This window comes from Neurospora tetraspora (genome assembly GCF_033439725.1).
Source record: "Neurospora tetraspora strain CBS 560.94 chromosome Unknown B0H65scaffold_3, whole genome shotgun sequence".
NCBI classification, from domain to species: Eukaryota; Fungi; Ascomycota; class Sordariomycetes; order Sordariales; family Sordariaceae; genus Neurospora; species Neurospora tetraspora.
The window spans coordinates 2,850,553-2,863,706 of record NW_026944385.1 but is presented as its reverse complement, the minus strand read 5'-3'; the positions used below and the strand labels follow the sequence as shown (position 1 = coordinate 2,863,706).

Genomic DNA, 13,154 nt, shown 5'->3' with positions numbered 1-13,154 from the left:
TTTTATACCAATTTCATGGCAAACCCGAGGTCTTTTTGAGGTAGAATAGCTGTCCAGACGGCTTGCATCTTTCAAGGAACCCCCGGCCCAAGGCACTCGAGGGGGAATGATGCCCTTACGGTTGCTTGGAACCAGAACGTATTGACTTGTCGAGTCTTTAAAGTCGACTCTCAACCACTACCTATTCACGGTCTATTCCATGGCATGACGACGACGTATTCCGAGAGGTATCACCGAACTCGCTTCATCCATCATCGATTCAGATGCTGCTTCGGCCTGTTCGGGGCTATGCGGACTGTTTGGCACGCGCTCTCCGTTGTTCAGAAGTAGATCGCCCGTTCTATTTGCTGTATCATCGAGTCACGTCGCCATACAAACACACCTGTCTAGCTACACAACTACTGTGAATTTTCATAATAACGACCTGAAAACACATTTGGAGCTATACGCAGAGGAAGTGCCACCATGTTTGGAGGGAAAGCCGGTAATTATGAACGGCATCGAAGGATCCAAATGCACATTTTGGCGACAAACTCCAAGCTACCCATAGACTGAAGATTAGAAGAGCACCCACATAACAATGGCAAACATGTACTCTCTTGAGACTCGAATATCATATCACCCCCGGATCCCCCTCCTTTCCCTCTTGCCGTCCCCACCGCCACAGTTCCACTACCACCTTAGCAGCTACCAGGAGAGTATCTATCTCAAAGACAAGAAAGCAGTGAATTCACAGTATCCCTATGCGCAAAAAGAACGAAAGAAAAGGAAAAGCGAAGACAAAGCCACGGTTACCAACCACCCTTGCTCTATGTCAACATTAAAGTTGTGATGTCCTACAAGCCGCCCAAGCATGCTCAAGCTGGTCTGTTGATTAACGACTGGGATCAACGGAAGACGTCTAGGCAAGCTGACACTATGAAGAGCTCTTCGGATATTCACCAGGGATATGAAGGTTGGAGATGGTTGGAACGCTGTCATTGCGCATCCCTTCAATATTTGGGCGTGTTCGATCCTGGAAAACGTCACCGCCACTGTTACTGTCCATCTGCCCGACCATAACTGTTCTTGGCATTGCATGGCTGGGATGTTGAGCACTCGCAGATGCGATACCGTTGTGCATGCCACTCTTATCCTCCGGTGAGGACACTGCCTGTTGTGCACCCATGGAGGCTGGGAAATCTCTGATATCAGAATCTACCCATCGTTGGCCGTGACGAACGTTTTGCTCATCCGCGTCGTGGTTCCGTCTAACAAGTAATGTCATATCGGGATTACTGATTCGACGATTATCAGTTTTTTCGCTATGTCCCCGGAAAATGGCACCATCGCCTTGGTTTCCAGCAGTATAGGGCATTGAGAGGGATTGGCCGTCAATGTCGTTGTGGACACCATGAACTTGATTCCGGTTTGGGTTGGCATAAGTGTAATCGCCCTGGTGTGCTGTAAGAGTGGCCCCTTCGCGATCCGGTGGATTCGGTTCCCGTGTTCTATCGTGTTGCTCTATGGCGCTTCCTGGCAATGTGGTGGTAGCTGCGGTGGCATCGACAGTGCCGTTCTCGTCGTTTCCGGAACTCACACTAAGCGGGGAAACGGGAACCTGTAAGCGTCTTTTTGCATTTACCTGGAGATCAGATGGGAATCGCCCACCTGAAGGACGTCGCGGCAGAGCGTCTTGCCTTGGCGGCTGGTTGACATATGCCACGTTTGCAGAAAAGGGAGGCTCCTCGTCGTCATTGACTCCATCGCTACTGATGGAAGACCGCTGGGAGGACCTGCTGTAGCTTCTTCCATGGCCGCGAAGGAAATTGGTGCGTTCTTCCGGGGTCCGCTCAGTAAGCATCTTGATGTCCTCATACCATGCCATCATCGTATCATGGCTTTCGGCGCGGAATACCCACGTATGGCCACGGTGCATTGTTCCGGTTTGGCGTCCTTTAAGAATGAATTTGTTGGACGAACTGCCCTCGGTGGAATGAGATCCAAGCTTTTGCTCAGGAAGGTAGAGGGACATGACCGGCCCTTGTCCCTTATCGGCAGACTTGAACTCGTGTAGGTGGGTAGGCGAGAGTACATACCTGCTATTGTTAGCAAGAGAACAGAATATTCACTGCCGGATAGAGCCTTGAGATGATGGCTCGGATACTTACCATCCTGCTGAATAGCTTTTTAAATACTTGCTTTTGCGCTCCAAAAGACCCGCTCGGATTTCCTGACAAGCGTGGTGATCACGACCGGGATAGTGAATGAACTCGGCCGATCGCATGGGCACGTCCGGATCGACGAACTGTTCATCTTTTCGGATAAAGGAGTTCCATTCGGTATCCTTGGGCATGGAAATTGGACCAATTCGAAGCTCTTCAATAGCACTGTAAGCGACATCCGACTCTCTCTTGAGAATACCAGCATAAGCGTTGTAGGATTTTTGTATCTCGCCAATGACGATGGACTCAAGCTCCCGTCCTGAACTCTCGAGGTTCAGATAAGCCTGTGGGAATGGCAGTTAGCAGTGAACAGGAATCTTCCAACAAGCCACGTGGTGAGAAGTGCGTACCTGATGCAAATAGTTCTCTTCGTCAATCTGCCTTTCCAGCTGGCGATCCACTGCTAGGCGCAAAAGATAGGGATCTTCTTTGCCTGTTGTAAGAGCTGGGTCGAGTTCGGTCTTGCCAAGAATTTCCTGAAGACTGTTCACAGCTCTTCGAGTGGCCTCCATTTCCTTGTCAACCGAGTTTTTGAAATCGCCAGACAGGTTTTTTATTTCCTTGATCTTCTGATGTAGGTCACTCCGTAAACCAGTGAGGGCTAGGATAACATCCTCTTCAATCTCGCGTGCTTTATTGGACTCGGCAATGGCTTGCTTGTTGTAGTTTCGCAGAACCTGGAGGGCATCGTCAAGCCCCCCATCTGAGAGAAACCCTGGGGGAGTCGACGTATTATTCAGCACATTCCCCAACCTAATGAGCGATTTAGAACGGTGCTCATAGTGTGTCTGGATCTCCTTGAAAAAGGTAATAAGGTCTTTGAGAATCTTTCGCCATGCTAACAGAAAGAGGAGAGTTAGACGCGGACGTTGGAAACAGACGGGTATGGATTCGTACCTTGGAATCGGTTGGCAAGGACGTCGGTGGGACTGCCTGCCGTGGGGACCGGGCAGTAAAAGGCACTGTTCATCTCTTCTTGGTCGGGATTCGGTTGAAGTGCCAAACTCCTAACACTCCCCGCTTTCATACTGCGACGGCTGCCGCTCCGCTTGAGGCTCCCACTACGTCTAAGAGACGCCTTCTTCTTGAGAGTGTTGCTGCGGGAAATTGAGGCGGTCCCATCTCCGCTGAGACCGTTTACAGAACCGGCGTAAGAGTTCGTTCGGTACACGGTGCTGTGAGGTCGCGTGCCGTCGACGATCGAGCTTCCTCGTCGACCGGCATCCCATTCCTCGTTAAATCTGGCTGGGTGAGGAGCAGTGGCCATGTGGTCACGACCAGATTGCGGTAGGTGAGTATTGGCCAGGGTGTTGGATATGGTCTCAGCATCGGAGCCAGCGGCATAGTATTGTGGTTGTTGTGGTGGTGAGTGTTGTTGCTGCTGCTGTTCATGGATAGGTTGCTGCTGGTCGGGAAAGTAACTGTGTCCGCGATCAAAGTTCATGTTGGGGGAGGGGGCCCCGACTGAAGATCTAGCGGTCATCATGGCGAGTGTCGGCGCGGGCCGCAGGACACCTCACCCGGCACTGGGACAAGGACAGAGAGTATAGGTAGGCTCGGGAGTTGGGGAGGTAAAGCGGCTGGTTGGGTCGTGGTAGCGGTAGCGGAAGCGGTCGACTAGGATATCTAGTCCGCAGACCTTGGGCTGTACGAAAGGACGAGAAGGCGGAGCGGCAATAGGTTTTGGAGAAAGGCAGCGTAAAGGCAGCTTGGATGGACGCGCGCGGGTGTTAACCTGGATATGTTTGGATGATGAGGCGGGAGCAGGAGCAGTGAGCAAACCGAGTCGGGCGATCCAGGACTGGAAATTGGAAATGAGATATTGCTACCGCTACCTATGAGGTCGCGACTGGACGGGAACACAATGACTGCGCATCCGAAACTAGAGGTAGTAGGAAATGCGTGGGCGCGCGGAAAGTGCTGGTTGTAGAGCGAGGCAGTTTTAGAGGAAGAAGGCGAGCAGGGAAAGTGGTAATGTTGTTTGGTGCCTTGGGCCGTCTGGGACCTGGGCAGCTGGGGCAATGATGTCGTCGTCACCGGGGGCAGGGCAGCAACAAAGAACGCTGGGCAGGGTCTGGGCTAATTGTGCTGCTGTAGCGTGCGCTATTCCGGGCATATGATGGAGCTGTTGATCGGCCCCCGCAAATTACGGACCGGGGGCTGCTCCTAGACTCGATGTTGCAGCTTCAGATGAAGTGACCCCACTCAATAGTACACCACTTGAGTTTATTTTTGGACCCTTTTTTTTGTTTTGTCTTTTTTTCTCACTGGAGTGCTTGGAGTTTCTCAGGGCAAGCAAAGAAGGACAGTCCTAGAAGTAATCTGTGAAAGGTGATGTTGGCCTGGTAGGTAAGCCTGGGTGACATAGCAGAAAGACATAAAACGAGCGAGCCCCTTCAGCACGAGACGGGAGCTGGTGGTTCCAAATTGCAGGTTTTAGTTGTCATATCACAAGACCATGATAGACACGGCGGCCAGAGCAGCCCATGGCTGACCCATTACATCACAGAGCGAACACGACGTCGAGCTATCTTGGGCCAGGTGAGCCTGTTACCTGTCACACCAGGCACTGTCCTACATAGCTCTAGAGGTAGAGGTAGGTAACCTACCTCCCTACCTACCAGGTTACCTACCTACCGTCAACTAGCCGCAACCAGACGCTTCACATTACCCGTGGCCTTGCTCGGAACGGGATTGGCCTAAAGCGTCTCGATCGAGGTCCAAGATGATCCAAGGTTTGCCAGATTGGGCAATCTCACTGCAAGTCAAAGTGCACGTTGAAGCGCGAAGGTGGCCGTTCTTTGTGCCACAATCCGCCGGCGGATGACGTATTGCGGCCTTGGTTTTGCACCCTCTTGAGTCTTTTCAAAACCTCAAGGTCCCGGATTTGATCATTGTCTGGGAATGGCAAGTCCAAATACGACCAATTGCGTCACTGGGAACAAACTGAGCAGCCGAGGGCGCTGAAATGCCAAGCCACGTAGTTTGATCACATTACAACTTAAGATTGAAGGTTGTATTTTCTTATTCGCATATTACTATAAACCGTTCCCCAAAACATCGTATAGGTAGATGCCAAGAGTCCACCTTGTGAGCTATCTGGGTTTCTTCCTACTATGTAGACACCAAGTCCAATCAAGCGACGCCATTCAGAGCTCCAGATCCCGACTGGTTCATATTAAATAATATTTTGTGGGGTATCTTAATCAGGAGCAACTGGCGGCATCTATCAGTTATGACTCTAATGGCCGCGCAGTACATATTCCACCGAGCTTGTCATGGTGTCGTCCTGTCAAGGATCTGCCGTTCCAGACTCCCGGTAGGGCTCTTAATCGCGAGACGGCCCGCAGCCCTACCTAGTGTGCAGAGCATGTCCACTTTCATGTGTAGCGGCGCCCAGCCGAGCTTCTAACGATCGGGTTTGGGAGAGCAGAATCATACGTAGATCTTTCGGCTCGCATGGCATACATATGAATACGTGTAGTACGCCGCCCATGTAGCCCGTCTCCCCTTCTGTGGTAGGTCCGGGTCTCGCAAAGCCGAAGCTTGACACTTTGCCGCCGTCTCAGCGGTGCTGGTTACGGGTCGTGTTTCTTGGAATGCTGTACGCAGAATTAGGTACCACTCTGAGCCTATGTTGTTAAAATGGTCTCTCGCCATGTCGATGGATGGCAGTTGGACCAGGTTGCCTCTCTAGATTCTAGAAACAACCCCGACGTCGGCGGAGGAGTCTCCCTAGTCCATGTCCAGGCGGAGCAATCCCCAACATCCTCCACCAGTTCTCCAGCTCGCTCCACTGGGTGGCCATGTCGGCGATTGGCTGGCGTGTCAATTATTGCCGAAGGGTTGGTACAATACAATACTGGTTTGTTTGTTAGTTTGGTTCTTCGGCCATGGGTTGAACAGTCTCCTTCGAGATGTTCAAGACTGGAAGATATAAGAGGGCAGTCCCCTACGGCACCCATCCGCGTTTTTTGTACCTAACTAGCAAACAAACCAGGGCTGGATTGTAGGTAGTCAGGTGGTATTGCAGAAAGAGAGATCTGATTCCAAGACAAGCTCCATATAAATTGTAGAGGGACAAACAGATAACTCCAAAGTTGTGCAGTTTATTTTATAAAATCATCAGTGGTATGGAGAGCGAAAGGTGATCCGTAAGTTACCGTTTTACATTATGTACCGTGGTATGTACGTAGATGGAAATCAACCTAGGGCTGCTTTCTGCATGTTTTTGGTTCCTTCGCGTCAATGGTGGATTTCCTACCTTGAGGCTAGCTGCGTCTTGCAGCTTGGCGTGGGCGCAGGGTGTCGAAGCCATCTGTCTGGAACCCTGAAATGTAACGCCTTACTCGGGTTCCTGGGGATCACCGCCGTCTTATCGGGCTTAGTGAACATATAAAAAGGCACGTGTGCCCGCGCAACCCGCGCTCTCGTCTCGTTCTTCCTGCAACTTTCCGCTTCAATTTTGTCATCAAGGGTCCATCTGGTTGTCCATCGTTGCCTTTGCTCCGTGCTCCCCTGCCAGCCACCATGTCGTCCGGATCATCTTCCCCAGAACCCCCCCGTGCTGGCAAGCGGCCTCGTAAGTTCAACCCCTCCTCGACTTTTCAATCCCTTCCATGTCAGATAATCACATTGTCCATCCGCGGCCTCCATGGTCCTATGACTTGTGGCCTGAACACGAGTTGTTGCGGCGCTCGAGGTGATAGCCTTTCGGAGTTTTGAGAGGCGGGCCTTGGGTGTTCCCAAGGTGTGTTGCGCTGCTGCCAAGCCTAGCGCATGCGCGGCGCAGACGGGAAAAAAAAAAAAAAAAATCTGGACGACGGGAACAACCAGGACGGGAAGATGCGCTGGGGACGAAAAGAGGGGAAGTCTGGAACACTTCGGTACCCCACTCTCTTGATCGCCGATGGCCAATACCATTTCGTTTTTCGCTCGAAAACTCGAAAGGCCGTCTCGTCTCCATTCTTGCGTTCTCTTGGCTACACATCATCCATCGTCCCCGTCCCCGTCACCATCACAACGACCATATTAGCAACCATCATCAAACATACTGTTTCTACCAGCGCCGTCGCCCTGCCGTCTCTACCCTGCCTGCCATTGCCCCCGGACATTTGGTCATCCGATCATTGATTGAGCTTCAGACTTTCAACATGTCTAACCACGACGTAACCATGGCAGGCACCCAGTCGCTCCCTCCTCCGGCACTGCCCCAACTCGTCGCCGAGCAGCACATGCCCATCCCACCTACCGACAAGGACACCAAGAGGCTCATCGTGGTGCTCTCCAACGCCAGCCTCGAGACCTACAAGGCGTCCCACGGCGGCTCCGGCCGCATGGGCATGCAGCGAGAGGAAAAGTACTCGCTCCTCAACAGCGATGAGCACATTGGTGTCATGCGCAAGATGAACAGAGACATCAGTGACGCTCGCCCCGACATCACCCACCAGGTTGGAAACACTCCCAGTCTGCATTCAACATGCGGGCACTGCTACTGACACTCGCCATCGTTGTTCTCTAGTGCCTCCTCACGCTTCTCGACTCGCCCGTCAACAAGGCTGGAAGGCTGCAGATTTACATCCAGACCGCCAAGGGGGTTTTGATCGAGGTCTCGCCTTCTGTCCGTATACCCCGCACCTTCAAGCGCTTCGCTGGTCTCATGGTCCAGCTTCTCCATCGTCTGTCCATCAAGGGAACCAACTCGCAGGAGAAGCTCTTGAAGGTGATTCAGAACCCTATTACGGACCATCTGCCTCCCAACTGCCGCAAGGTTACGCTCAGCTTCGACGCCCCCGTTGTGCGCGTCCGCGAGTACATCGACACTTTGGGCGAGAACGAGAGCATCTGCTTCTTTGTTGGCGCCATGGCCAAGGGCGCCGACAACTTTGCGGATGAGTATGTCGATGAGAAGATCTCCATTAGCAATTATAGCTTGTCAGCCAGCGTAGCGTGCAGCAAGTTCTGTCACGCCGCTGAGGATGCGTGGGACATCATCTAATCGGCATCTAAACCGTGGTGGGAAACATGGAGGGATGGGTGAAAGGTCTGTTTGCCTTTCTCACGCGTGAGAGAGGTTGCGGGGGCTTTGGCCAGCTTCGTGATACAACATCGCGATTTTGCGGGCCAGAGCTTCCGGAACTTGGGTCGCATGTGATTGCGCTGTCGCTGTTTTTGCAACCAAAACATGGGGCGTTCAACAACGGACTCAAGACGCTTTCATCGTCTACGCAAGACCATTCAACCTGGCTTGCCTTCCCTCCTCTCCTTTTGTCATATACTCTTTTTCGCCTCTTCCTAGCTCTTTCACATGCCCAATCTTAGCTAGTTAATAATCTCTTCTTGCGGATACAAATTCCTCGGGTCAACGTATTCTTTGGTCGACCGAACGCTTGCCATGCGCCATGTCAACTTCGACACTACCATTGCGGAAAGAAGGGCAAGTAGCGACTTGCCCGGTTAGAATTGGTGGTAGGAATTAGGAAGTGACACACTAACAACAGGTCAGCATTGATATATTTGAGCAGGCGAGAAGGGGGCTGAAATGTCGTGGACATACCCTCCCCTTTTTTGCAGCAAAGCATCTCCCCCGAAATCAGCCTTTGTAAACCAATGTCTCTCTCTTGCCGCGTAAACTCCTCTGATTTCCTTTCCACGTCCCTCTTTCTCTTTCCACGGTCGCTTGAAAGCCTGACAAGTAGTGCCGTGTACTCGCAATGAAATATGGACGGGTACAAGAAGCGTGCAGGCCTTGATGCCTCTCACGTGGTTGTCTTCATTCGGCCAATGGATTTCAGGAAGAAGATAGCCCAGGCATTGGCGTTGGCCATTGGGTCTTTATCACCTGTGGATTTGCTCCCGAGACTGCATCATATTGGAACGCGCACCGGAGCAATCTCCAAATTTGTAGGTTGGATATTTTGGGTTTGAATGATATACACTGCTTGTGCGCCAGGAACACACAACCCAGTGGCGACAAGGAAAATGTGTAGTGTTCGGCACCAATTCGGCATGCAAGTGCGTAACGGACACGCTGATCCCACCCGCTCACCACGGTACGCTCACCTCGAACAAGACAGGCTGATTCGGGTACGAAAAGCCTTACATACAAGACTTCGACTTGGGCACCCAGGCACCGAAGCGTTCACCGTAGCCGTGGCGATGCATGCTAGGCCAAAAGGATGGCTCGTCAGGCAGCGGCACAGTGGTGACCGTCAGTGAGCGGCAACGGCCAGCGGTTGTCCACGGAAAATCCTGCAGTGCGAGTGATCATCAAGAGGAAAAAGTAGGAATGTTGCAAGGTTGCATTTGCCTAAAAGGGCGGAGATGGGTGTTCGCCAATGGAGATTCTCCCGCCCTCGATCGCCAGTCAGCCAAGTCAGGCCGGATGGCCGGGTCGCGTTAGGGCTTGCTGTCTTGCCTCCCATCACCACCAACCACAGGACTGTATACTCTGGCAGTTCGGGATGCTCTTTTACACTATACGCTGTAGTGACTTGGTATCCCCACGATGAGCCCGAAAATAGGCGCTTGGGACCCACAACTACCAGGAACCTGCCATTACTGCCTCACAAGAGGAAGTCGAAGCGCATCAGCCCCAAAGGGAATATGCCTTTCCACTTACCTACACTTGCGACCTGGCTACCTCTACCACTCTTCCTCCTACTACTAACATGACTAATACGTGGACGAATCCAACCACTATCCGACCGTCAAGTGATTTCACCAAGCAGCAATCGCTATCTGGCCCTTCTTCTGGACGTGGCTTTTCCCGCCCTACACCATTTGTCTGTGACAAAAGCCGGACCGGTGAGAAAGGCCTCCGCTTCACAAGTCACTTCCTCCAACTCAACCTCCTCACTCTTTCCATAACGCACCTTTGCGGCGGTGCTTTGAGAGCACAACTAGACTCAACCACCACGGATACGCCTCACAGCTCCTGGCCTCGAGTGCTTGGATGTGGTGAGCCGTGAGCGGCAGCACACCCCTGTCTTGATCGCCTGCTCGCGCCACGGTACTTGAACGGTGCCTCAACGGTACCTTGAGATTCCCTGTTAGCTCGGCGACCTTCAACACCTCGGACACTCAAAAGGTTGCCACATATCAACTTCCTCTTCAACACCGGGGCTGTATATCAAACTGAGGGGTGGGCATCGATCAGCAGCTTGCAAACGTCTGTGGGCTGCATGCCTTCGCTCGTTGCTTGGGTGGCCAGATTTTCAACATAAACACATCAGTCAAGATGCTTCCCTTCCTCGAAGTCTCTCATCTCTCATCCTCCGCACCCTTTTACGCGGCCATCATCAAGAATATTGGCCTGCGCTACCTGAGTGAGGAGGACGGGCCCCTACCATCCATCACCTACGGCCATCCGTCACGCGACAAACCCGTCTTCCAGATTCGTGAAGTTGACCCGCATCGAGCCTTGAGACTCTCGCATATTTCCCTTTCCGCCCCTTCTGCGGCCGCAGCCGACGAGGCTTTTAGTTGCGCGCGCCGAGCTTCACCAGACGCCGGTGATAAATCATTGCGGCACCCTGTTGATTCTCGATCAGCTGCCACAACCGCCAAGGCCCACAGGAGTGTCAGTCGAGCTGGCGACCTCAAAATCAACGTCACTGACCCTGACGGCAACACCATGGAGATCGTATATCAGCCTTCCGAAAGCTACCCGTCCCATCACGGTGGCACAGCCACAAGGTACCAGCAGTCAGCCGATGAAGAACCAAGTCGGGTTCTCCTGTGGAAATACGATATAGCAGGTTTAGAGCAGCGCCCAGGTGCAGTGTCCCATCCATCATATTCGGGATCAAACCCTCCTTCGTGTCACCGGCGTTCTGCTGAGGTTGAGGACGATGATCGACATGCTTCCAGGCGGAGCCACGTGTCGAGGACGGCCTCTTATGCTCCCGCTGTCCCAACCAGGCACAACTCCGGAGGCATCAGTCCAAGTACGGTTGTGGGTACCATCTTGGGCGTCGCGGCCGCCGGAGCAGTGGGAGGTGCTTTGTACAGCATGTCCAAGGCGGATCGGTCCCGCTCATCGCGTGATGATCATGAGCCGCCATCGTTTTCACGCCGCTGCAGCCACCAGGAGGGGCATGTAGAAAAGTATTCCGGAAAACCTTTGGAGTCTAGGGCACGTTATGTGGAAGTGGACCGGGCAGTGGACAAGGTTCGCTTACCTGATGAGCACCTGCATACCTCTGGCAGTGCTTCCCGGCCAGGGCCGCGGCCGGAGTACATCACTCGATACAGCAGTTATGCGGGCACTTCGCGAAGCAGAGATGTGGACGACGGCTTTGGAGATGGCTTGGAGGACGTTCGAGGCCGTCATATGACACCGCGGTCTCGCGGGTCTCCTCGGGACCGCAGCGAGGCGGACTATGGACGACCACCCGTGAGTATCTCATCGGATCACCACCACCTTCAAAGCTCAAGAGGCGCAAAACACCCGCCAATGGTGCAGCGAAGCTACACATACGACACGAGTACGCCAGAGCGGGACGGCTATGCGTCAACAAAGAGTCATCGATCCTCGAGTACCATCCACGGTTCCCCGGTTGAAGAGTCCTACACAGTCAGACGCTCCAAGTCAGGCACCCGCATGAAGACGACGACTGTCAAAGTCGGTGGCAGTCCATTGGGAAGGTCTGGCGCTTATGGTTCGAGCCGTGATGGGGGTTTGCCCAGAAATGCTTCGGGTAGCTTGAGCGAGCTCGTCACACCTCGTGAGATTCTGCTACCGCCCGACACCCCGGGTGTTCAGTCCACAAAGTGGGGCAGCGAGGTAGAGGACCAAGAAGATGCCGATAGCATCGTACCCAGCGACAGCATCAGCTGTGTGGGGACTCGCAGGAGCGGTCGGGCATACTACAACTAAACCGGGGGGGGGGTCACAATGAACAACCCAAGCATAGAGAAAAAATGGTCATGGGGGACGACTTGCACATGGGGAGCGTATGTTGGAACAAAGCTTTTGTGTTCATTTTGTACTTGGTCGTTTTCCGTGGCCGTACGGTTATGGATGTTTAGATGTAGGGCATGTGAGATATTGGTATGACGGCATAGGGAGACCATGGCCAGTTAGGCTTGTGATGGACAATATAGGGCGGGCGAACGAGCACTGCCACAAATCGTAGGGCATATTCCGTGGTATGTAAAGCGCAGAGTTCGGAAGGCTATCACTAGTGTAGAGAAATGAGTTGAACAGAATATTTTACGTATCCCGTCCTGCTCAACGTACCTTTGTTTCATCATAGGAGCGACTCGCGTTTGACGAACTGTTGGAAGTCGGCTGGTCGGCAGGGGCAGAACAGAAAGATGCTGCCTGTCTCCACTCTGGGTTGTCCCCCACCAAAGTCTTCGTTTCTAGGGTATTTAGCAGGGGATTGGCAGTCCTCTTCCTCTTCTTCCACCAAGCCAATCAATCCATCAAAATCACCACATGGTTTCCATTGATCTCATGCCTCTTCTTCCGTCTACTGTACCTTCCGTCACCGATTTACGGCTTCGATGTGTAGGTCTAAGCGTTCGGGCATGGACCCATTAAAGACGGGGTGGGGACTGTGGATTCCGGCATGTTGGTTTTGCGCCGCCTGGTACGTAGGTACATTGACTATGTAGGCGAGGGTAAGGACGTATGCTGCATAATATAACAATGCAGCGTTACGGACAAGAAGAATATTATATAGAGTAAGGTGTATCTGGCAGAGAAGGAGGGACTTGCGAAATGTGGCGTGGGCTGTGACAAGGACTATAAGCCAAACGTCAAATGTGCGAATCTGCCAAAGAAACATGCTTCACATAATCTACACAATCGTCACCGCTAGCTTAGATCTAACTTCGTGATTGATTGGATACGACAACAAGTACGGATACTTGGATACCTCCGATACTCGGCTTCAACGAGCCACTCCTTGGCCACCAATTCCAACTCGCTCACTCACTTGC

The 13,154-nt window shown here is 52.7% G+C and overlaps 3 protein-coding genes across 3 annotated transcripts; 2 read left to right on the top strand and 1 right to left on the bottom strand.

Moving 5' to 3' along the window:
• Positions 1-916: 916 nt before the first annotated feature.
• Positions 917-3,690, bottom strand: B0H65DRAFT_424062 (uncharacterized protein; the record flags this gene model as incomplete). Its single annotated transcript, XM_062824494.1, has 4 exons — positions 917-2,078; positions 2,151-2,488; positions 2,555-3,042; positions 3,102-3,690. 4 exons carry the CDS (start codon positions 3,688-3,690, stop codon positions 917-919), a joined length of 2,577 nt encoding a protein of 858 aa, XP_062683128.1.
• A 3,688-nt stretch (positions 3,691-7,378) lies between these two features.
• B0H65DRAFT_424561 (nucleolar essential protein 1) lies at positions 7,379-8,202 on the top strand (the record flags this gene model as incomplete). Its single annotated transcript, XM_062824517.1, has 2 exons — positions 7,379-7,654; positions 7,726-8,202. The coding sequence occupies 2 exons, from the start codon at positions 7,379-7,381 to the stop codon at positions 8,200-8,202; spliced, it is 753 nt and encodes a 250-aa protein (XP_062683127.1).
• Positions 8,203-10,161: 1,959 nt separating this feature from the next.
• Positions 10,162-12,453, top strand: B0H65DRAFT_163230 (uncharacterized protein). The gene has a single exon (XM_062821272.1). The coding sequence runs from the start codon at positions 10,444-10,446 to the stop codon at positions 12,082-12,084; it is 1,641 nt and encodes a 546-aa protein (XP_062683126.1). The 5' UTR covers positions 10,162-10,443; the 3' UTR covers positions 12,085-12,453.
• Positions 12,454-13,154: the final 701 nt, after the last annotated feature.

What these genes read in the sequence shown, in the direction of transcription:
- B0H65DRAFT_163230 (XM_062821272.1), top strand. Translation starts at nt 10,444, where the DNA reads ATGCTTCCCTTCCTCGAAGTCTCTCATCTCTCATCCTCCGCACCCTTT.